This window comes from Herpailurus yagouaroundi, unplaced genomic scaffold, assembly GCF_014898765.1.
Source record: "Herpailurus yagouaroundi ecotype Mexico unplaced genomic scaffold, PumYag 197, whole genome shotgun sequence".
Lineage (NCBI taxonomy): Eukaryota > Metazoa > Chordata > Mammalia > Carnivora > Felidae > Herpailurus > Herpailurus yagouaroundi.
This window is the reverse complement of record NW_024412428.1, coordinates 3,834,626-3,857,074: the sequence shown is the minus strand read 5'-3', so window position 1 is coordinate 3,857,074 and position 22,449 is coordinate 3,834,626. Positions and strand designations below refer to the sequence as shown.

Here is a 22,449-nt window from a genome sequence, read left to right as displayed (position 1 = left end):
CTAAGCGCTGGTCCGTTAATTTGTCTCGTCCACGAGTTTGCCCATGTGGTAGGCACTATGCTGGGCAGCTGGTTCAAATGATGAAAGCGGTTCCTCCCTCTAGGATTTTGCCTTCTCAGGAGAGACTTTCAAACAGATAAATTGCAATACAGAAGTGTGGAAAAAGTGTGCGCTTTGGAGATGTACAAAGCGGGCTCAAGTTCTGTCTTTCCCACAATTAATGACCTCAAACTTTTTTTTTTTTTTTTTTTTGGCTTCTTAAAGTGTGTTTCCTTATGTGTGAAAGAAGAATGATGGTTCCTGCACTAGGATTATGTGATTTAAATGAGGGAACCTGTATTAGGTACAGAATTCTCCTCTTGGCGTGCAGTAAATGCACAGTAAATGCTTTGTGTTTTCTATCCTGCCTTCCTGGGTGCTGGAACGAGAGTGTTTGAACTGGTAGAAAAGGATGCTCATTCCCATTGGATTAGTGATCTTTGTCCTTATCAAGATGCTGACATGCTTTCGGAAAGTATAAAATTTGCTGCTTTCAGCCGATGAGCTGGTCTTAACATGCTTATTAAAGCTTCCTGAAGTATCTATGTGCTCAACTCATCCTCTCTATCTTGAGTTGTGGAATACTTGGTTCTAGGTACTGGACTGGACCCAATGGCCAGCAGCGTCCCCAGAAGACTTTACATATACTTTCTAATATAGTATATCTGTATCCATGCTGTCAGATGTGTACTGTCATCCCCATCGTGCTTAATGAGAAACTTAGACCCAGGAGGAGAGAGAACTAGGCCAACCGGGGTCATACGGCTAATGGTGATTACAGCTAATATCTATTAAATGGCTCTCTGCGTGCCAGGCAGTGTTGAAATGCTTTAAAAACACGTATCATCTCATTTAATCCTTGTAACTACTTTATGAGGTAGGGTCTGTAGTAGTGGCTGAGCTGGGTGTTGAACCTGTATCGTTCTATTTTTGTTTTATATGAAATAATTAAAAATGAAAAAACAGTCACATTCTTAAAACAGGTGTCGTTTAATCTATGGAATACGTGGGAAATGTGAACATGGCATTATGTGATACACCGGTGAAAACCGAGATTTCCTCTCCGAGAAAGGACTTACACTTAACACCGAAAAATCGTGTTTTTAGTGACAAATGGGAACTGTTCTCTGGATTGCAGGGTCTTTTTGGAGTTCCTGAGCTCAGCGCCCCAGAAGGATTTCGGGTCGCCCAAGAAAATGCCTTGAGGAAGGCAGACTTGCTTGTGGAGCGTGTGTGTTCCGTGGCACCTGGGCCCCAGACCGTGCTCATTTTCGACGAGCTCTCTGATTCCTTGTGCAGGGTGGCCGACTTGGTAAGACGCTTGGTGTGAGCCTCGAAACTACCTGGGTGTCAAGCTGTTAACGTTTACGCTAAGTTTATTAGGTTTAATGCTAGACTATAAAGTTAAAAGCATCTGGTCCTCGCTTTGGCAACACGTATGCTGACAGCATCTGAACCACGTGAGAGCTGACTTGTTCTCGTGGGAGAAAGTCATTAGGAAGGGAAAAATGTAGAGGAAAGGGTGACATGTAGAACTTGTACCTTAATACGTGTAGTTACGAAAATAGCACGTGATGTATAATCAAACAATGATTACTCGTATGGCAAAGATTCCTCGTAAAAACTTCTACGAGAGTTTTAAGAGGACATTTACCTGCACATGACAGTAAAATTAATCCTATGAAAAGCCAGTTTTTATAACCTTTTCAGAAATGTCTTTTCCGGTGAAAACTAAGATTTGGATACGAAACTGATTGTATTAGTGGCTTCCTTTTTTCACATTTTGAAGTTGAAACAGACATATACCTCCGTCTCTTCGCTGAGAAGCCTGTTGCTGAGATAGAAGGCACACGTGTATCTGCCCTAAAGAGCCACGTCTTCAGTAGTCATGTCGTTAGAGTGGCGCACGTGATCCAAAACTGAACCCTCCTGAGCCTGTCTACTTCGTATTAGACTATCTATTGCCTTCCCTTCGCATTCGTTCAGTGTCGAGCCCCCACCACGTGCCAGGCTCTGTTCTAGGCACTGGGAATGCGGCTTATGACGCTCACGGTCTCTGGCCTCAGGGAGCTGATGTTCTGATGTCAGCTTTTTTTTTAGATCTTATGAGGCACCAGGCCCTGGTTAGAGGTTTACCTGGATTAACTGAACTAACCTTCTTAGCATTTTCAGTTGCCGAAAGAAAGGCAGTAACAGGTTAAGTGATGTGCCCAAGGTCACTCTCCAGTAGGGGGTGGGGCTGGGCTCAGAGTCCAGGCGTTCTGGCTGTAGGACTCACGCCCTTAACCCGCTGCTCTGAACCTCCTCCTGGCTGGCTGGCTGCTTAGGTCAGATGAATAGGTCTCCCTTACCTGGAGAGGTTGGAGTGTCACTTAGCTTTTTAAAAAGGATTTATTTTTAAAATTATCATTTGGCAAAATTGGCTTCTTTCTGGGGCTGGCGTAGTTCTGTGAATTTTAACTCACGTATTCACGTAGCCACCGCCACAGTTTGGGTACATAACCATCTCATCACCCCCCAAAGGCCCCTGTATAGTCCTGCCCAGGCCTCCCCTCTTACCTCTGGCAACTACCCACCTGTTCTCCCTCCCGCAGTTGGCCTCTTTTAAAATGTCAGATAATGGGGCGCCTGGGTGGCTCAGTCAGTTAAGCGGCCGACTTCGGCTCAGGTCATGATCTCGCGGTCCGTGAGTTCAAGCCCCACATCGGGCTCCGTGCTCACAGATCAGAGCCTGGAGCCTGTTTCAAATTCTGTGTCTCCCTCCCTCTCTCTCTGACTCTCCCCCGTTCATGCTGTCTCTCCCTGTCTCAAAAATAAATAAACGTTAAAAAAAATTGTTAAATAAATAAATAAGTAAATAAAATGTCAGATAAGTGGAATTACTTGCCCTTTGAAAATGACCTCTTTCACCCAGCGTAACACCTCCCCATCCTTGTTTTTTGCATGTTTGGAAGTCACTTCTCGGTTTTATAGGGTCTCGGTTTGCCCTGCAAATGCTTTGGGTGGAGGAGGAGAAGGGGAGAGGCACTCACGGCCCAAGGACCCCTCACACTTCCTCCATGTAATTGTGCCGATGGAATCGGCAAAGGGACATAGTTGTCAGGGAATTTCACTTATGTGCCATCAAGTACTGGCTTTATGTCTTCGTTGGTGGTTTATTTGTTGTCTTAGCCTGCATTTTAATTAAGTGGTGGTCTAGGATTTTTTTTTCCCCACAGTTTTGCTTTTGCCCCTCGCTGAGAGATCTTAACTCTCTGCCCCGTAGCTTGTCCTATTTTTAAAGTTTTTTATGATTATGAGGTATAGTAGTATCGCATTTAAAAAGTTTTAAATATGACTTGTATGTGGAAATCTTTGAGTAAAAAAGTCAAAGAACCTTCTGCCTTTTCTTTTTTAAATGTTTGTTTATTTTTGAGAGAGAGAGCGTGAAGAAGGGGTAGAGAGAGGGAGAGAGAGGGAATCCCAAGCAGGCTCCGTACTGTCAGCCCAGAGCCTGATGTGGGGCTCAAACTTACGAACCGTGAGATCATAACCTGAGCCGAAAGCAAGTTGGACGCTTAACAGACTGAGCCACCCAGGTGCCTCGAACCTTCTTCCTTTTGAAGTTTTAAGGTTTTATCTGCCAGTAGGATCAGTACCATAATAGGGCAAGGATTTTATAAACTATGATTTGCCACCAAATGGACATTCGCTTTCTTTTTCTTTTTTTAATACATTTCCTATGTAACAGTAGTGTCTTCCTCATCAGTACTACAGATGAATTTTAAAATGTATGCCAGTATCTTGAAATTAATATTGATTGTAAATTCTGCAACGTGTAGATTAGTAATTTGTACAAATTGTAAATTCTACATAGCTAATTTTTCAGGTACTGTTATCTCATTGTTACATCAGATGTATAAAACTATGGATTTAAATGTTTTTACATTGAAAACTAATAATAAAATTAGGAACTTTTACCTTGTGGTGGTTTTATTTCCTATTCCGGTCATACATGTTGTTTTCTCAGAGAACGAGGAACATCCGTGATATTTTGTAGTTCCCTTGCGTTTTTCTTTTGAAGTATACTGCAATTAACATGAAAACTAAAGTCTAACTTTACATGATTTCATTAAAAAAGTAGAAAGAAGTGTAGCTCAGTTAAATGCTGAGGTCAGCGTAGCAGCTGCTGCAGGCCCTGGTGATTGTGAGTCATGGGAGCTAAGAGTAGGAATCCATTTTTATTAAAAGGCCTGTAAAGAGAGAATGTGCCTTTGTTTTCTGCACAAAGGCTAGAATGTAGTTAAATCAGTCTTGAAACTGTGCTGTGTGTCAATTGAAACAACAAAAGAGAACCCTGTAAGAGCTGTTCTCTGCAGCCAGGTTAACATGTGAGAAGCGCACCGTAAACGATCTTAGCCAGAAAGTTGTAGAGTATTTGAAATAAAATTCTGCTTCTTTTGAAGTATAGAATTAGGGAGAATTTACTTGGCGTTTACGTTTGAAGGAGAACGGCTTTCCTAAAACGAGGCCAGTGAACGTATTTTCTCTGGAACGATCCCCACTGGGTCCCGGGGACTCACAACACGTTGAGAAAGAGGCCGCTTCGCCCGACTCGTGTAGGAACAGCTCAGTAATGGAAACGCCAAGGTCGGAGCCAAGGGGCTGACTCGACGGCGGAGGGTTTCCCTTCTGCCCTCTGATCTCGGAGGAGAGCCTTCCATCACACCCCCTCTCGGTTTTGTCTTTCTTCCTCATTAGGCCGATTTTGTGAAAATCGCCCACCCCGAGCCCGCGTTCCGAGAGGCGGCGGAGGAAGCCTGTACAAGCATCGGCACCGCGGTGGAAAAGTATGTTCTGTCCCCGCCCCCTCCGTTGCGTCTCGGGCGACGCGGCTTTGTGGATTTGCGCTTTCGGACGTTTGGTTTGTCCGCCGGGCTTGTCCCCCGCCCGCAGGGTAGGGGACTGGGACGGGGGCGGGCCCCGGCCCGGCACCCGCGGCGTGGCCCCGTGTCTGTCTGTCCGTGGCCCCCCCCCCCCCCCCCCGTTCGTTCCGTCGGTCGCTTGGCTTCCCCGCCAGCGAGGCGGTCACGTGCTTTGCGTCGGGTTTGCTGCGCGGAAGGCGGGCTCACACCGCGGTCGCGTGAGGCACCGAGCGAAGCCCCGCTGCCCTGGTGACCGTCGTCGCCACGTTAAGTCAGAGCCTCTCCGAGTCTCGACGCCGGCAGCCCTGCAGGCCCCCCAGCTCGGGGTCGGGGAGGGTCTAGGGCGGTCAGAAAGCCAGCCCGGAGGGCCGAGGCGGGCCGGGGCTGTGACGCAGCGGGCTCGGGTGACCCCGAAGGGCCTCGAAAGGCCTTGCGCCGCCCACGAGAGCTCCGCAGCGCTGGCGAAAACCACCCCCGGGGGCCGCGCGGTACCGAAAGCTCTTCGGCGCCCGACGCGCCGCCGCCGCCGCCGCACAGCGTCCCCCGCGAGAGAGCGCCGCGGCTCGCCCGGCCCGGCGTGGACGCGGTGGCCTCCTGGCTTGGACGGGGACCTGCTGCTCGTGCCCCGCGGAGCGTCACCTGCTCTGCTGGGGACAGTGCCTGTGATCTCCTGTCGCCTCTGCTGCTCACCGTGGCAAGTTGAAAGAGACGAAGCCGGTCCCTGCAGACCCCAGACACGCTGCACGGGGCGGGGGGGGGGGGGGGGCGGCCCGGGGGGGGGGGCTCCTTGGGAGGGAGCACGCCCCGTTCAGGGAAAAGTCCCAAGAAACGAGTCAGAGCTGCCCGGGTGCCCGCCTGAGCCACCTTGATTGAACGCTGCATCGGGCCTGAGTCTAGATGCGGTTCCGGCCTCATGGATGTGGGTTCCGAGTTTTGCGGGGGGACGACGAGGGAGCCATGACCGAGAGCCGGGTGTTGTCCTGAGCATCCGGGCAAGGTCCTCCCTTCATCCTGGAGACGTGCGCCAGTCTTTCCTTCGGTGCCACCCTCTGGCCACCGCCCGAGGCCTGCCGAGGGCCTGAAGGGAGGGTCAGGAGGCAGAACTCGCAGCCTTCACTCCATTCCCCGCCCTGCTCTCCATTCTCAGCACCAGGGCTGCTTTTCTCCTTTGGTCTAGCTGAGCTGTATCTTTTTCTTTGTTTTTCAACATATATTTCAACATAGACATATATATATGTATTTCAACATATGTTTTCAACATGTATTTTTTTGTTTTTCAACATATATTTTCAACATATATTTATTTTGCCGGAGAGAGAGAGCGCGAGAAAGTGAATCCCCCCGATGTGGGACTCAAACTCACCAACGTGAGGTCACGACCTGAGCCCAAATCAAGAGTCACTAGTAACCGACTGAGCCACCCAGGCGCCCTTAACCGAGTCCTGTCGTAACTGCTTCCGTTGATCCTCGAGGAATCTATTCCCAGTAGCGGAAATAGAAGCCTGAGATGAGGTGTGTTTGTTTAGAGTCGATGCCAGCTGTAGGCTAGAGACCTTATCTCAGGATCTTAGGACACAAAACGTCACGTGGGACGTTGGCTCCAACCTCTGAAGGGAGGACACTGCGGGCTGCCTCTAAACCTGTCCTTGTGACACGCGGTGGCCCGTAGGGTGAGCGGGCCTGGGGGAGATAGGCGCCCACGTCGGTTTTCTCCCGGTTTCCTGGGAGTGATGCCCGGGTGCAGGAGCCGTGGTATGCCTGCCCTTCTGGGCGAGCATCCTCCCAGTGGCGGTGAGTGCCTCAGTCCCCTCGTCTCTGGGGTGGCCGGTGAGAACCACAGCAACAGAAGCCCTTCAATTTCTGCAGAGCTGCAGGTGTTTGATTACGCACTGACTGGGGACCTCGGGTGCCTGAGTACGGACTGGCTGATGGTTCTTACCGCCTCGTCCTTCCCAGAGGACCTACCAGGCAGGGAGCACATCGTATCCCAAACCAGTTCACTGTTTAGCCCCGAGAGTGCCAGGACTTTTTGGCGTCCGGGAAAGAAGGACTGAGGACCTGGCTGTGGGATGGCGACCCGGGCTGAGGGCAAAACTGCTGTTGGGAGTGGGGGTGGGGGTGGGGGGCAAGGGCAGGCTGGCGAGGCTAGTGTTTGTCCACTAGGGTGGGGAGTGTGTGCTCTACACGTAGCATGTCATTTAACCCTCAGGGTGACCTGAAGCCGGACAAGCTGGGGGGATTCAAATAACTTGCCCGAGGTCACAGAGTAGCGGTGGGGTTGGTGTTGCAGCTCGAGGGCGTGTCCCTGAAGCCGTGTCCTTGAACTCTCCCAGAGGTGTGGGCCTGCCACTCTGGCCCAGGAGGGCAAAGGTTACCCGGGTTCTAGGCTCTTCGCTCGGGAACCACAAAATCTTTGTGCCCATCCTTCCTCCCATCCTCGCTCCTTTCTCACTAAAAGGACCCAAAGAGAAGTGGCCATTGGCCTATTGCTAACGGAATGAGTTCTCAATGGCAGCGGGCTCAGATGGCCAGCTACGTTCCTCCCGTCCCCTCCCTCCCGACTGCTCTTCTGCTTCCAGCTGCTGGTTGTGGCTTCAGATGTCTCCTCTTACCTTTCAGAACCCTCAGTACCCTGACATCCCCGCCTGACGGACTCCCCGTTTCTGTTCTAGCTGCGGTGACGCTTCCTCTCTTCCAAACGAAGAGGCAAAACCAACCCCCAGAACGTTGGTCTCTGGGCGCGTGCATGCTCGGATGTCACACAGTTCTCTTAATGTAACGCTAAAAACAAGGTATGAGAAAGTCATTTAATTGGTTTTTTTTCCATCTGTAATTTTTCTAGGTTGAACACAAATGTGGAATTATATCGAAGTCTGCAAAAATTGCTAGCTGACAAAAAACTTGTGGATTCCCTTGATCCAGAAACCAGGTACTGACTGCTTTGCGTTCCTTATGGTTGTGACCACAGAGGCCAGCGGATGGCTCCCCCACCCCCACCGCGTCCCCGCACTCACAGCCCCCTCCTTCTGGAACATTTCTTCCCGGAGTCTGCACGACTCCTGCACTTTCTTTAGGCCTTCACTCCTCCTCCTCGGTACCAGGTCATGCCCTGTCCTCTTACCCTGCTTGTGTTCTCTTCTTAGTCCTGACCTTTTCCAGCATTTCTGTTTGCTCATTTGTTTACGTCTCTCCGCCACCCTAGATGGGGAACTCCGGGAGGGCAGGGAACTGGTCTGTTTTGTTCAGAGCTGAATCCCGGCTCCTAGAGCAGTTCCTGGCCTGTAGTAGGTGCTTACCAAAGGAATGAATTCCTCCAAACAGTTGGGAATTACACTTTGCTTCATGCGTGAAGTTCCATCATCGATACCACCGGAAGATAGAAACCAGTTGATTTTATTGACTGGTGGGATGTCAAGATCCTTGAAATGATTTCCTTTGGTTCCTTAGATGACCTTCATTATTCCGAACTGAAAAAGCTACATTTCTAGGTCAGTCCTCCAAAACATTTGATACAGGATCTTGGATACCATGTTTCTTTGCGCACATTTATGTACGTATTAATAATTTTATAACTTTGTCATTAAGCCATCTATATATTACTCATCTCGTGGCTCAGAGGGTATACGTTTTCTTACCTGTTTGTGTTGTTTACTTCTTTTCACTCTCCGATTCTCTCTCCTCCTGCTTCCTTCTCTCCTTTCTGTCTCCACACAGGGCTTCTGAGCCCCCACGAAGCCCTGCTCTGCAGGGATCCGTCGATAATGGGGTTTTGTTATTTCTCTGATGTATGAGTACCGTGCCATACGAATTGCACAATGAGGCTGTCTTTGGGGCATTAATTTCCCCCGAATTCCTAGTATGCAGATACTTGTTTGACCTTATTTCACTTCGTCAATTCTCGTGCTGAGGATACTGGGAAAGCTGGTGGTATCATCAGACTGGTTTGTCTTCACTCTGATTTTAGGCTTGAGCCTGATTCTGTCTTCATTAGCAAAACAAGGAGAGGCTGAATGCCTGCTCATTGTGCTGCATTTATACTCAGCTGGTGTTGACTGAGTAGCGACCACAGGTTATTATCTGATTTTGCTAAAGATCGACTTTTCTGTATTTAATGTATAAAAATTGTAGTGGAATAGCGGACCATTTTAGGTAGGTACAAAGGACTTGTTCCGACAGGATGCATACCGCATTTCTAGATGTTCCTAAAAATGCCAACGGGATTTTTATGTTATTTTTTATGTTTCTACTTTTAAATTTTTTAATGCTTTATTTTTGAGAGAGAGAGAGCGAGCATGTTGGGGGGAGGGGCAGAGAGAGAGAGAGAGAGAGAGAGAGAGAGAGAGTATCCGAAACAGGCTCCAGGCTCTGAGCTGTCAGCACAGAGCCCGACGCGGGGCTCGAACTCAAGAACTGTGAGATCATGACCTGAGCCGAAGTCGTACGCTCAACCGACTGAGCCACCCAGGCGCCCCATATGAAGTTTAAATGAAATAATGAAAGTAAAATGCTTTGCCAGTGTCTTGCCCATAGTAGCCATTCAAAGAATGAGACCCTTCCATCCTTAAAGAAAAATAGAGAGCCCGTCACTTAACAGAATAGAAACAGAGTAAGAATAGTGTTTTAATGGTTTGGGATAATGGGTCCCCTCTAGTTAGGTGTCAGTTGATAAATAGTTATGGAGGATCCCTTTTTGCTCAGTTTCTTGGAAGGTATCATAAAGAAAAGGATAAAGAGATTTATGTGGCAAGGAATTTTATCATAGCATAGATTACAGAGTGGGAAAAATGAAAATATTTTTAGTTCGTGGGACCAAATGTTACGAACGTTAAAAGCCATGGTTTTGATGGCATTTAAAGAAATGTTCAGTGTGTGTGGTACAATTTCACAAGAAAAAGCAGGATACAAACGTCCATGTTAGTTGGCCCCCACTTACTCAAAACAAGGAGTGTAATAAACCGAGAGTAAACTGGATAGAAGCCAAGGGAAGGTCTTCTCTTGTTGGTGTTAGCCACACGTTCGTTGTCACTGAGACAGCGTCTTCACAAGACCAAAGATACTGCCTCTGCCTGTGCATTTCGGGATGGACATCCCGTTGGGTGTCCCCCACTGGCTCACCCAGCCCAACAGCCAGGGCGAGCGATGTTCCAGTGTGAGGAATTCGGTGCCCTTTACGTCCGTTCGGAAACTCAGCAAACATTTTTCCAGTACCTACTATGTGCTAATTTCTCTAACCTTATCGTAGTTAGTTTCACGTCGTCTTAAAAACATAAATAGATTGAAGGGAAATATAAGAACTTTAATAGTGGTTGTCTTTGCTGAGATTAGCGATTTTAATTTTTTCCTACATTTCTACAGTAAAGCTGTTATACAATAAACCTACATTATATAATGTAATAAACTTACATTATACAATAAATTTCCATCCCTATTTATCAACCCCCGTTATCTTTTTTTTTTGCTTTTTTTGTCTTATAAAAACAAACAGAAAATACCTTTGCTAGAAAAGATAAAGTGGAATGTTTTTCAGGTTGACTGTTCAGGAAGGGAGATCACCGTGAGATAGAGATAATGGGGATATTTTAGGGGCTCGAGTGAAGCCCTTAACATTATTTAAGAAAGAAGGTGAGTGACTAAATTATTAATGTGGTCTGTTGAATTTTCAGAATTTTTAGAAGAACGTTAATTCTGTCCATTCAAAGTATAGTGGGCAATAATCAGGAAGATAAGTAGACCCTTTCTAAAGAGTCAGGGAAAGCCAAGTCAGGAAAGTCAAGGAGAGTAGATCAAATATTTGGATAACTTAATTCCCGAAAAAAATAGTTAAAAAAATTACTATTGACAGAAAGAGGTGTTACACTTGAAATTGGTTCCAAGCGTGCAGCAGCATTAAAGAGAAAAGAAAACAAGTCCCATCAGCCAAGAAACCCCGCTTCCGGCACAGCATCAAAGAATTTATTGTCAAGTGGCTGCTACCAGTTGGAAGAAAAACTGAAAACCTCGTGCACAAGGCCTTTGAAAAATTGTCCAAGTGTACTCTGTTTCATGTTTTTAATTATTGGGGTTTGGAAGGAGTTGAAATAAATAAGTAATTATCATGGTGGCGTTCACAGGTTTGTAGTCTATGAATAAGGAACAGGCTTCTACATGTAAAGCTAATCGTAACTATTTTTCACGCTCTCTAATACATGTATTGACTTCTTAAAACACTGGTTGCCGCTGTGTTTCGTTCTCTCTGCTTATTATATTTAAGCATCCATGACTCCCTCACGTGGCTCCAACATAACCTTTTGCAAAGATTCTGTGTTCTCCCAACGATTTTTTTTTTTTTTTTTTTGGATTAAGGTTGTTGAGTGGAAATCACAAATGCCTCTGGAGCCTACAGCAGAGGAACCTGATTTGCTTGGTAGTGGGGGACAGCCTGCAGAGGCCTCGCAGCAGAGGATAGGGTGATTCATGGGATGCCAGTTTAATCACACTAATGACTGCTGACCTTGACAGAGGTCGTCCTGGAGGGCCGGAGGGCTGGCAAGGGTTACAGCAGCCTGGCCTAGGCTGGTGGTGTAGGGAAGAAGGGGTTAATTCGGGTGATTGCCTCACTTCTGGTCCTCCTCCCCGTCACCACCCAAATAAATAGCTACCACTTAAGGAGTAATTTTCCCATGCTAATAAAGAAGTGACGTGCATGATTTGTTACTTACAGGTTACTGATACTGGCAGAAGTGCTTTCAGATACGTTTTTGTTTCCTGATCCCCTGATAACGTATCTACCGGTCAGATTTACTTAACGAGTGGTATTAGATCCTTATCTCCCGGACATCAGGGACCGTGTTTTCCGCTGAAGTAGATTTGAAGAGCTGTGTGTACTCGTCCTGTTTCCATAGCTCGCCAAATTTTCTCTCAATTAGTACATGTATGAATTCAGTATTTGGGTTCCTTTGGTATCTAACGGGAAAGTAAACAACATCAAGTTAGCTTAGAACTAAAAAGGGAGAGATGGACTTCTAAGCATAAAATATTACAGGAGAAAATTAATGAAAAGGTACCCCTTCCTTTAGATGGTGTTCAAGATACTTTCTGCTCCATTGTTTCCGGTTCTTTTTAGTGTCCTGATGAAATTGTTACATCAAGGAAAGGTGGGGAAAATTAGGGCATGTTTTTAAGTCTGCAGATGCATTTGATGATTATTAAAAACCTTGCTCTCACTGGGTGTTGTATGTAAGCAATGAATCATGGGAATCCACCCCCAAAACCAAAAGCACGCTGTATGCGCTGTATGTTAGCCAACTTGATGATGAATTATATTAAAAAAAATGCGAAGAAAAAAGATGTTGCTTTCTACGGTGCATGCTAGTATGAATTCTGGAAATGGTGAGGGAACCTTCCATCACAAGTCTTAGCAGATATAGCGCTAGGTGGATGGGAGCAGATAAGTAAGGAACCTGCCTTTTAACAGCGATGCAGGAATGAAGGGTGATGGTTCACATAGTGCTGACCTGTGGAAGGATGTTTCTGATGGTCTCTCTTTGAAGTTCCCAAATTCTTCATTTGTATCCTTGTTAGGACATTTGTATCTTTAACCTTGTGTTCATTCATTCAAAAAGTATCGGTTTCCTTCTGGGACCCGGGCCTTGTGGAACACACACGTCTTTACCCACAAGCAGTCTAGGATACTCTGTAGTTCCGTTAAATATACATGCTGGATTATCGAGTTTTACCTACTTGCACTTAGCATGTGTACAGCCCGCAAGTACTTATTTGGTGGGTTGCATAAAGTATGCAGCAAGTTTTTTTTTGAAGGAAAGACGGTGGACAGTCAAAAAGATGGCCATCTTTTCCAGAAAAAACAAACAAACAAACAAAAAAAACCACGGCAGATAAATTGGCCTCATTGGAGAAATTGTCATTCCTTTGTCAGTTAAAATTGTCAGTTTAAGACTTATCATACAGTTAACATGGCGTATATGATACTAAATCACCCATCGGAGAGCTTAAAAGCCCAGTCCATCAGCTAGATGTTTGGACTGACTTCTGAGATGTTAAGCTCCTGGTTTTAAAGAAAGTGCGTGCGTGCGTGTGTGTGTGTTGATGCATCTGACTTTTGCAGAGTATGGTTGAAAAGTCCAATTTATTTACCAAGAAAGTGATTATGTGAATAATTATTGTTACCCATTGTAACCTGGGTTCGTTTTGTTTATAGGCGAGTGGCCGAACTGTTTATGTTTGATTTTGAAATCAGCGGAATCCACCTAGACAAAGAGAAGGTGAATATTTCCTCTCTGGTTTTTCCTCTTGTTTTGCTAACGTCCAGTTGGTTTCTTTGTTGCTGTCGCCCTTGTGTGTTGCTTAAATTCGTTTGTCATAAAAACTCTTGGGCTGTTTGTGTCGCGAGATACTTCGATTAGTTGTGTCTGAATGTAGTGCTCAGACTCTGCAAGTCTGCCACCCGTGACGATTCGGAATTAAGACCTTGCTTGAGACACTGGGGGTGTTTTAGATGTGCATTTAGATGGGCAATATCGGGAAAGAGGCACGTGAGCAGGAAGGCTGAGAGTTGTGAAGGTCGAGGTTGGAAGTGGACGCACAGGGAACATTGTTAAGAACTTGACAGAGGTGCGCGTATTCACATTACACACGTCTTTGACAGATCCACACGGTTTTGTTCCGGAAACAGGAAGCAGGGGGTCTGCAGTGTCTACCCTGGGACAGGAGCGACCTTATGCATTGTTCACACCCCTCCTTTCACAGATCTGGAAATAGGACAAAGTGATCTGCTCAAGTTCTCATCCTTAGTATCCACAGATTTTCTAGCCCTGGCCACTTCTCTTTCTAGAACGCAGTATCCTACGAAACTTGAATGCCTCATTTCAGTATGAAGGCTGGGAGAATGGGGGTGAGTTGACCACCCCTGAAAATCTGCCTGCTCCACAGTTATCTCCCTACTTGCCTGCAGTCTATTATGGTTATGCTTTTTTTTTTTTTTTGTAGGTATGTTTCTCCTAATAAATAGAACACAAATCCACTTACCTGTTAATAGAGGTTAGTTCGTCAGAGTATTCTAGAAAGTAGAGGTCACAGTTTTGAGGGTATGTGTCATCTACAACAGGTAACATCATTTTGATTGGTGCTGGGTTTGAGTAATGCTGGGGCCGCTTGTAAACGCGTGGATGTGTTTATGTGGCTTTAAGGGCTCAGCACGAGACTCCTGACCGAACCCTGAGTCCACACATGCCTCCCAGCAGTCTTGAGAGGCTGACAGGCCCTACTGTAAATTCATGTTGCTTAAAATCGGCCTCTCTTCAAGCCAGATCTTTATTATCACTTCTCGGTATAATGAGTCCGCTGTTCTCTGAGTCACTCAAATAAAAATTGGGGGTTAGTTTGCGTTTTTTTATTCCCAGTACTTTTATGCAGCAATTCGTGACAGAATCCTCGGATCGTTCTGTAGAGCCTCTGCATCTGTCCCCCCTCCCCCGACAGCTCACCTTGAACCTTATCGCCACACTGGGCTGTCCTAAAGGTCCTGGTCTTGCTGACGCTCATTATAATTGATGGCTAAGCAATTGATAATTAAGCATTTGCTGTTTGAAGCATGTGTGTTTCATCACATCTTTATAGCCTCTCTGAGGCGCTTGCTGTCGCTCCCGTTTTGTAGATGAGGGACGGGGGCACCTCGAGTTTCTGTGATCTACCCAGGGTCACAGGGCCAGTAGCTGCAGGAGGCTCGGACTCCAGAGGCTGCTTGCCAATCCGGCTCGGGTTGTCTGCTGGTCAGTCTGACCTGTCTGTGAACGTTGAAGTGATTTCCTTAAAGTCTTGGTGTGATCCTTACCGTCCCGCCCAGAACCTTTCAGTCACTCTCCATTGCCTATTGGAAAAGTATCAACGGCAGCTGATACGTAACGAAGAGTGTCCGTGGCGGTGCTTTCTCAGCCTTCCCTGTGCTCCCCCGTAACTCGGTAACTCGTGACACCGTTGGACCACTTTCGTGCGTGGTCCCCATCCTCCTCCTGCTGTCTTGCTCACCCGGCCCGCCTGCCTCAAGCCCCCGCCCAGGCTTCATCCTCAGACCACCGTGTCCGCGAAGCCCTTACCAGTTCCCCAGGTGGAAGTTTGTATTCATCTGAACTCCCATTTTATGTGTTTCATGCACATGGCGTTTACCTCTTCCTGCCTTTTCTCGAAGCGGTTCCTGTGCATTACTTGTCTAAATTATAGGCTTCTCAAGGACCAAGAACACGGGTCATGTTTTTTTCCAGTTTTGGCCTCAGCAAATATTGAGCGACTATATGGGAATCATAATAATACTAGCTAATACTAATCAGGTCTGATATTCAGAAGGAAGATAGTGGAGAATACTGTCGTTCCTGGTAGAGAAAGTAGGTGAACAGTCTTATTATCTTATGTAATCTTCAGGAACCATGTTTTTGAAACTTTACCCAGAAGCGTTGGGTGTCAGGTCAAGGTCCGTTTTGCCGGCATTGAACTTGTTGCTTTTACGTCTTGAGTGTTCTTACAAGGGTAGCTGCCCCCCGCCCAGCACGTAACTCCCTGGGAACTCATGAGCATTAAACATGCAAGTCAAGTAAACCTGCTGAACTCCTCCTCTCTTATAATTTCTGTCTGTGCTCAAAGGTGCGCCACTAAGACAGGTAAGAGGAGACACGTTACCCTTTTTAAAAGAGAGATCTTGAAAGAAACCCACCAACATAATGTACAGATTATAAAGGCCTGTATATTTTTTTCCGTATTCTTCCCACGTTATTTCTTATTTTATTGTAAAGGTCTCGCGTGAATATAATTGAAAAGTTTAAAATTATTGGATGTGTATATTTTTTAGCAATCATTTGATAACTTAGCACAACAATCTCCTAGAATTCTTAGAAGTGCGAATACTGCATCTTTATCCCAGAATGATGAAAGGCTATGCCTGGAAAATTGGTGAGGGCAGGAAGGAAACCCAGTTTTTAATTCCAGGGGGACTTTGACAGGTGGTAAATTCTTTGAAATAATCTCATCGCTTTATTTTTTCATAGTCAAGGTTTTGTGGAACATTTTGGAACTGTAGTGCTATTCCGCATCTTTTGCCTTTTTGGGTTATTCCAATGATTACCATTAGGTGGTGATAAATGGTCATAGTAGAAACAAAATAGGCAACAGGAAATCGGGACTAATAAAGACCTTGAAGTATCTGAAAACTCAGTTTTCCCACGAAGTTTGAATTTTCTATATTGTAGAATTTTTGGTTATTAACGTATACTTAATTTTTTCCCCAGCATCTTATCAAGTGTACATCACCATCTAAAATACCTTTTTAAAAAAATTTTTTTAAAATGTTTTTATTTATTTTTGAGAAGAGAGAGAGCACGAGTGGGAGAGGGGTAGAGAGAAAGAGGGAGACACAGAATCCGAAGCAGGCTCCAGGCTCCGAGCTGTCAGCACAGAGCCCGACGCGGGGCTCGAACTCACAAGCCGTGAGATCACGACCTGAGCCGAAGTTGGAAGCCCAACCAATTGAGCCACCCAGGCGCCCCTCTTCAATACCTTTAAAAAAACAATTAGTGCTGCTTAACCATGTTTTTGGGTCATAGTACAGTTCAGAATGTGCTGGCAGCTACTGACCCCTTCCCAGAAAGACGTGCATCTGATTTCACCCGAAGCCTTTCACAGGTCCACATGCCTGTCTAGTTTCCTAGTAACAATAACTGCAGATTCATCCTCGTCCTCCAGTAGAGCTGGCTGATTATGTGCACTGTAGTGAGGTTTCATTCAAAACGTCTGTGTCACCCCTCGGCTAATACATGCTTTCTTAGGGGATTGTATATCCTCGAGGCGTGACTGCAAGAAAAAACCCCACGTAGGTGTGCCAACACCATCTAATATCATGGTCAGGGGCTCGGCGGGCTGACAGGTGCCAGGCATGGAGCCGGAAGATACAGTCGGCCCTGCAGGCTCCGTCTGGCTCTGCCCCCCCCCCCCCACCCCTGCTGGCCTTCTCTAGCTAATCAAGTGTGTGCAGAGGCAGAACTGCTAACGTGTGTCCCCCTCTGCATGCTCGTTACGCTCTTGTGAAGACTTACAGTAATTCCTTTCCTTCCCTTTGACCTTTCTGTCCGATCTTTTAGGATCGAGGATGTTTCCAAATGTGTCCTTCAAATACTTACTCTTTTTAGCCCACAAACACTTATAAGTATCATATTGATTAGATTCAACTTCCTGCTATTCTCTGATTCGCTTAACTAAGAGGTTTTGGGGGGGATAGGGAAGGATTGTGTACCTCCCAATGTTGTGAATTGCAAAGATTATATAACCTAGGCATAACAGAGCTCTAGAACGTACGTAAATATTAAGCATAGAAACACTATAAAAACCATAGGATAATCATTTTGTTAAGATATTAAATACATATCAAAAATAGAATTCACATAGTTCGTAGTATATTATATATTTATGGCACAAGCAATATACTCAATATTCATTTCATTTAATATATTTAGTATCTTATTCAATATGTTGCTTTACTGTCTTAATAGATGGTCTGTTAAGTCAGTTGTGAAATACTACTTTAAATGCCTTTAAATAACTTTTACTCCCTCCGCATGTAGCGTAAGAGAGCAGTGGACCTGAATGTTAAAATCTTGGATTTGAGTAATACATTTCTCATGGGAACTAACTTTCCCAACAAGATTGAGAAGCATCTCTTGCCAGAACACATTCATCAAAACTTTGTAGTCGCTGGAAATCACGTGATAGTTGATGGTCTACACGCAGAATCTCCAGATGACTTGGTATGTGTATTCCCCTCGCTTTATAGTCTAGGTCTCATCTGTGTTTGCTACTGTTTGAACCCAAAATTCAGTGATGATGTAATTATACCTTTAAAAATGCCTCAGTGTTACTAAGCCCTAAAATTGGACTGTGGGATTATTAATTCTGTAAATGCTATGAATATGAAAATGGTTTAATTATTCATCTCATAAAGAACTACTCATTTAAATTTTTTTTTATTAAAAAAATTTTTTTTCCTAAATGTTTATTTATTTTTGAGAGAGACAGAGACAGAATGCAAGTGGGTTGGGGGCAGAGAGAGAGGGAGACACAGAAGCAGAAGCAGGCTCCAGGCTCTGAGCTGTCAGTACAGAGCCCGACGTGGGGCTCGAACTCACGAGCTGTGAGATCATGACCTGAGCCGAGGTCAGACGCTCAACCGACTGAGCCACCCAGGGGCCCCCAGAACTCCTAATTTTTGAAGTATGATAAAGAAATATATAACAATTACATTCTAGACTACCCAGATTCTTGCTGCCTGTAGTCTTTACCTGGTTAAAGGTGCTTTATAGCACGTGTGTTGGGTAAAATTGGGTATGGTTGGGTATGTCCCCCCAGAACCCATGACCGAGAACTCCAGTCAAGTATGTGTTTATACCCCATGCTAGTTTCTGAATCTAAAAGCTTTATTCACTCTGTGTAAACCCTTATTTATTATTTTTTTTAATGTTTATTTTTGAGCGAGAGAGAGAGAGAGAGAGAGAGCTCATGTGAGTACAAGTTGGGGAGGGGCAGAGAGAGAGAGAGGGAGACACAGAATCTGAAACAGGCTCCAGGCTCCGAGCTGTCAGCACAGAGCCCGACTCAGGGCTTGAACTCACGAGCCATGAGATCATGACCTGAGCCGAAGTCGGACGCTTAACTGACTGAGCCACCCAGGTGGTTCATCCCTTACTTTCATTTTAAAGTAGTGATCACCTGTAGAACAGAGGGGGTGAGAGTTAGCCTATATTTTTATTGCGTGGGCCTCCATGTCATGGTACTTATTATACCTTCTGCCGTTTACATTTTAAATGTAGGTGCGAGAAGCCGCTTATAAAATTTTTCTTTATCCCAATGCTGGTCAGTTGAGATGTTTGGAGGAATTGCTCAGCAACAGAGACCTGCTGGCAAAGTTAGTGGGGTACTCCACGTACTCCCACAGAGCCCTCCAAGGAACAATAGCCCAAAGTCCAGGTAAGCTCGTTTACCCAGCTTTTTAAAACAGGATTTTCACAAAACTCAGCTTCTATTTTACGTGGCTCTAAATTAGCATTCTCTTTTAATATCCTCAGAGCCCCACTTATTGAGATTTTCTGCCTGTTTAGATAGACCTGACCTTTAAATAGAGCCAGTAATTGGAAATATATTCTCTCCAACTGAGGTAGTTTATTTCTTGTGCACGTCGAGAGTGAAGTCATACTTAAATTTTCATTGATGCTAATTTAAATTCTGTTCATTTTAAGTCAGCCGGTTTCTGTGTTCAACCCAACCACGTCGGTTAGGATTAGGATGAGAGGAGGGGAAAGATCAATGTGTCTGCTGAAGACAAGGTTGAATATAGGCTAGGACTATAAAAGCATGTGGGTATATGAACCTCCTGTTCAGAGAGAAGAGTGCTGGATGGGAAGGTGGGAAGAAGCATCCTGGGGTTTGTGAAAGTCTTGCCTTGTGCTCTGCTGAGCTCTTTATGATTTATGGTATATAAAGGAAACGTTACACGGTAGTACAAATATAAGCGTATATAGTAGGTTTGTTCAAAGGCATATTAAATTGCCGTGATAGTTCACACAGGGTCAGGAGCAGGGTAGTTGTGATGCTGGAACTGTTCAGTTCAAGATACCTGTCAGAGCTAGAACCTCCAAGACTTGGTGGTGGGTTGAGAGGGAGGAGGACACGGTGTGCTGGCTACCCTCGGTTTCCGGTTGAGCATCTGGGCGGACGTGCCCTTCACGGGTTGAGAGGGAACGCTGGAAATGAACTCTGTGTGGGCGGAAGATCACATCGTTGATTCTGTTCTGTCTTTATTCCTTCCGTGCGTATCCCTTCTCTCTCTAGTATGTTCCTGTCTTCTTCAAAGTGTTCTTAAAAATGGCCATTTCTTTTGCAAGCAGCCGTCTCCCTTGACCCTTCGAGGCTCTCTGCGAAGCCATAGGCACATGTCACTCCCCGCTTTGCTCATGTCGTTCCCTGCATGGGGAACAGCTCCCCCGTCCCAGTCTGTCTGTTCAAATCCTATACGGTTTTCAGCGTTCAGCCCCAAACCCACGTCTTTCACAAAGCCTTTTCACTTTTCACTTCCCTTAGATGCCCTTGTCTCTGAACAATTTGTTACACCCCATTTAGCTCCTAAATAGATCGTACGACAATTTGTATGTTTTTCTGTGGTCATTGTGGTCACCAGATTGTTAGGATGTTTTCTTATTATTATTTTATGTACGGTTGACCCTTGAACAGTGCAGGGGTGCTGACACCCCCCCCTCCCCGCATAGTTGGAAATCCACATGTAACTTTTGACTCCCCAAAACTTAACTACTGACAGTCCACTGTCAACTGGAAGCCTTACCAATGACAAACAGTTTGTCATCCGTATTTGGTAGGTTATATGTATTATGTACTGTATTATAATAAAGTAAACTGGAGGAAAAATGTTTATAGTACTATATGTATCTGTTGAAAAATATCCATGTGTAAGTGCACCCACACAGTTCAAACCCGTGTTGTTCAAGGGTCTGCTGTGATAATAGTATGATGCTTATTCTGGGCCATTATTCAGTGCCTCCACAGCCCTGTGAGGTAGATGTTCGTATCCACTTTATAGGATAGGAACCCAGGGTTAGTTATTGTGCCAGAAAGTGTCAGGGCTGAACCCTAAACCCATGCCCTAAGTGTGTGGTCTTTGTAGGCTGTTTGAGACCAAACAGATGTATAAAAGGCATCATCTTCGTTCTCTGTCATCAGCCATTGATTTGACAAGTATTTACCGAGTGCCCACGATGTGTCAGATATTATTGTAGGCCCTAGAAATAAATCAGTGTGTAACACAGATGGAAATTCCTGCTCTGGAGCGGTTTATATTTCTGTAAGGGAGATAAGACCGACATAAATAGGTAAAGAACACAGTATTTTATTAGTTAATACAAGCTGTAGAGAAAACTGGATGGGGAAGGGGTTAAGGAATGTGAACGTGTGTGGATTTTAAACAGAGTTGACGGGGCTGGGGGCGGGGCAAATGAGCATAGACTTGAAGGAGGTGCAGGAATAAGCCTGTGGCTCTTAGGGGAAGAAAGTTCCAGATGGAGGCACGGCAAGGGCAGAGGACCCTAGGTAGCTGGACACATCTGAGAAGCAAAAAGGGCAAAGTGGCGAGTGGGGTGAGCGAGGGGAGCGGGAAGAGGTGGAGGCAGACGCAAGGAGGAGCTGTGTTCAGGGCTTTTCCTCGAGCGAGATGGGAAGTCATTTGGGGGTTTGAGCAGAGAAGTAGGGTGATCTGTCTTACATTTTGATGGCAGGTCATGTCCTGCTGACACCGAGATAGGCTGCAGAGAGGCAAGGGTGGAGGAGAGGCCTGTCAGAAGGGGTTTTGCAGTAATCGTGATGAGAAAGATGGCGGCTTGACCAAAGTGGTGGCAGTGGAGTCATAGGAGGTGTCAGATTCTAGAGACACAGCATTTTGAAGGGGAACCAAGATTTTTAAGCTGATCAACTGAAAAGACATAGTGAGTTGCTGTCAACTAAGAGGGAGGGGCCTGGAGGCTTCGTTTGGTTCAGGTTAAGTTGAGGTGCCAATTGGTGTTCACATGGTGATGTTGAGTAGGCAGGAGTTGAGGAGAGGGCTCTGAGCCAGAGAGATAAATTAGGGTCTGTATTTTAGGGCATGAGTTTGTCTGAGGTGTCCAGGGGAGTGAGTGCATTTGAAGAAGAACGGAAGTCCAGGGACTGAGCTCTGGGCTCTCCCAAGTTTAAGATGTCAGGGATATGAGGAAAAGCCAGTCATGGCCGCGAAGAAGGAGCATCAATGAAAGAGGAGGAAAGTGAACAGAGTGGGTGGTCCTGGAGGCCATGCCAGGAAGTGACTTAAGGGGAGGACAGTGATCAGCTGACTCAAATGCTGAGGACATGTGAAATCTAAAGAAGGTCGAGGATTGACTGCTGGGGTGAGCAGTGTGGATTCTCCAACCCACCGGACTTGCAGCTGCTAATGCCAGGTATCATTACGAGCAAATCCACTGCTCGCCAGGTGGTTAGCATGGTCGTATGTTAGAGTTGGGCTGTTGTGCACAGAGCCACAGAGGATATGAGTTTGTGTCCTTAAGGAATTTAAAATGTAGTTGGGGAGCTCAGTGATCTAAATATAAACAGTAACGCAGGTCAGTGTCTTTTCAGTGCCAAACGAGTGGTGAGTATAGACAGAACAATGCTAGAGGATTTTAGGAGTTCGGGAAGTTTGTCATATGCTTATGTAGTTGTTGAGGGTTTTATGAGGGAGGTGAAACTGGAAATCGGTGGTGAAGAAATGGTGAACTTTGAGCAGAGAGAAGGAGGTGGGAAGGCATATAAATCAAGGTTAAGGTAGGCACTCATATGGCAGGTGAATTAGGAAATAATTTTCCAGTGAGGCGTTTATTTGTTTTCAGGGGCTTTCAAACCCATTCTTTTATTTTATTTTATTTTATTTTATTTTATTTTATTTTATTTTATT

At 45.6% G+C, this 22,449-nt stretch overlaps 1 protein-coding gene across 5 annotated transcripts in view; it reads left to right on the top strand.

Annotated features, from left to right (window-relative positions):
* Positions 1 to 22,449, top strand: part of MIPEP (mitochondrial intermediate peptidase) — a 164,773-nt gene that overhangs the window by 1,983 nt on the left and 140,341 nt on the right. For all 5 annotated transcript variants that reach the window (XR_005782262.1, XM_040448037.1, XM_040448038.1 and 2 more), the window contains exons 2-7: positions 1,178 to 1,351; positions 4,780 to 4,868; positions 7,786 to 7,872; positions 13,141 to 13,204; positions 17,546 to 17,728; positions 18,788 to 18,944. Coding sequence is in view for 4 of the 5 variants with exons in the window: in XM_040448037.1 (XP_040303971.1) it covers positions 1,178 to 1,351; positions 4,780 to 4,868; positions 7,786 to 7,872; positions 13,141 to 13,204; positions 17,546 to 17,728; positions 18,788 to 18,944 (754 nt within the window). In the remaining variant the exon portion in view is untranslated. The remainder of the gene's footprint in view (positions 1 to 1,177; positions 1,352 to 4,779; positions 4,869 to 7,785; positions 7,873 to 13,140; positions 13,205 to 17,545; positions 17,729 to 18,787; positions 18,945 to 22,449) is intronic.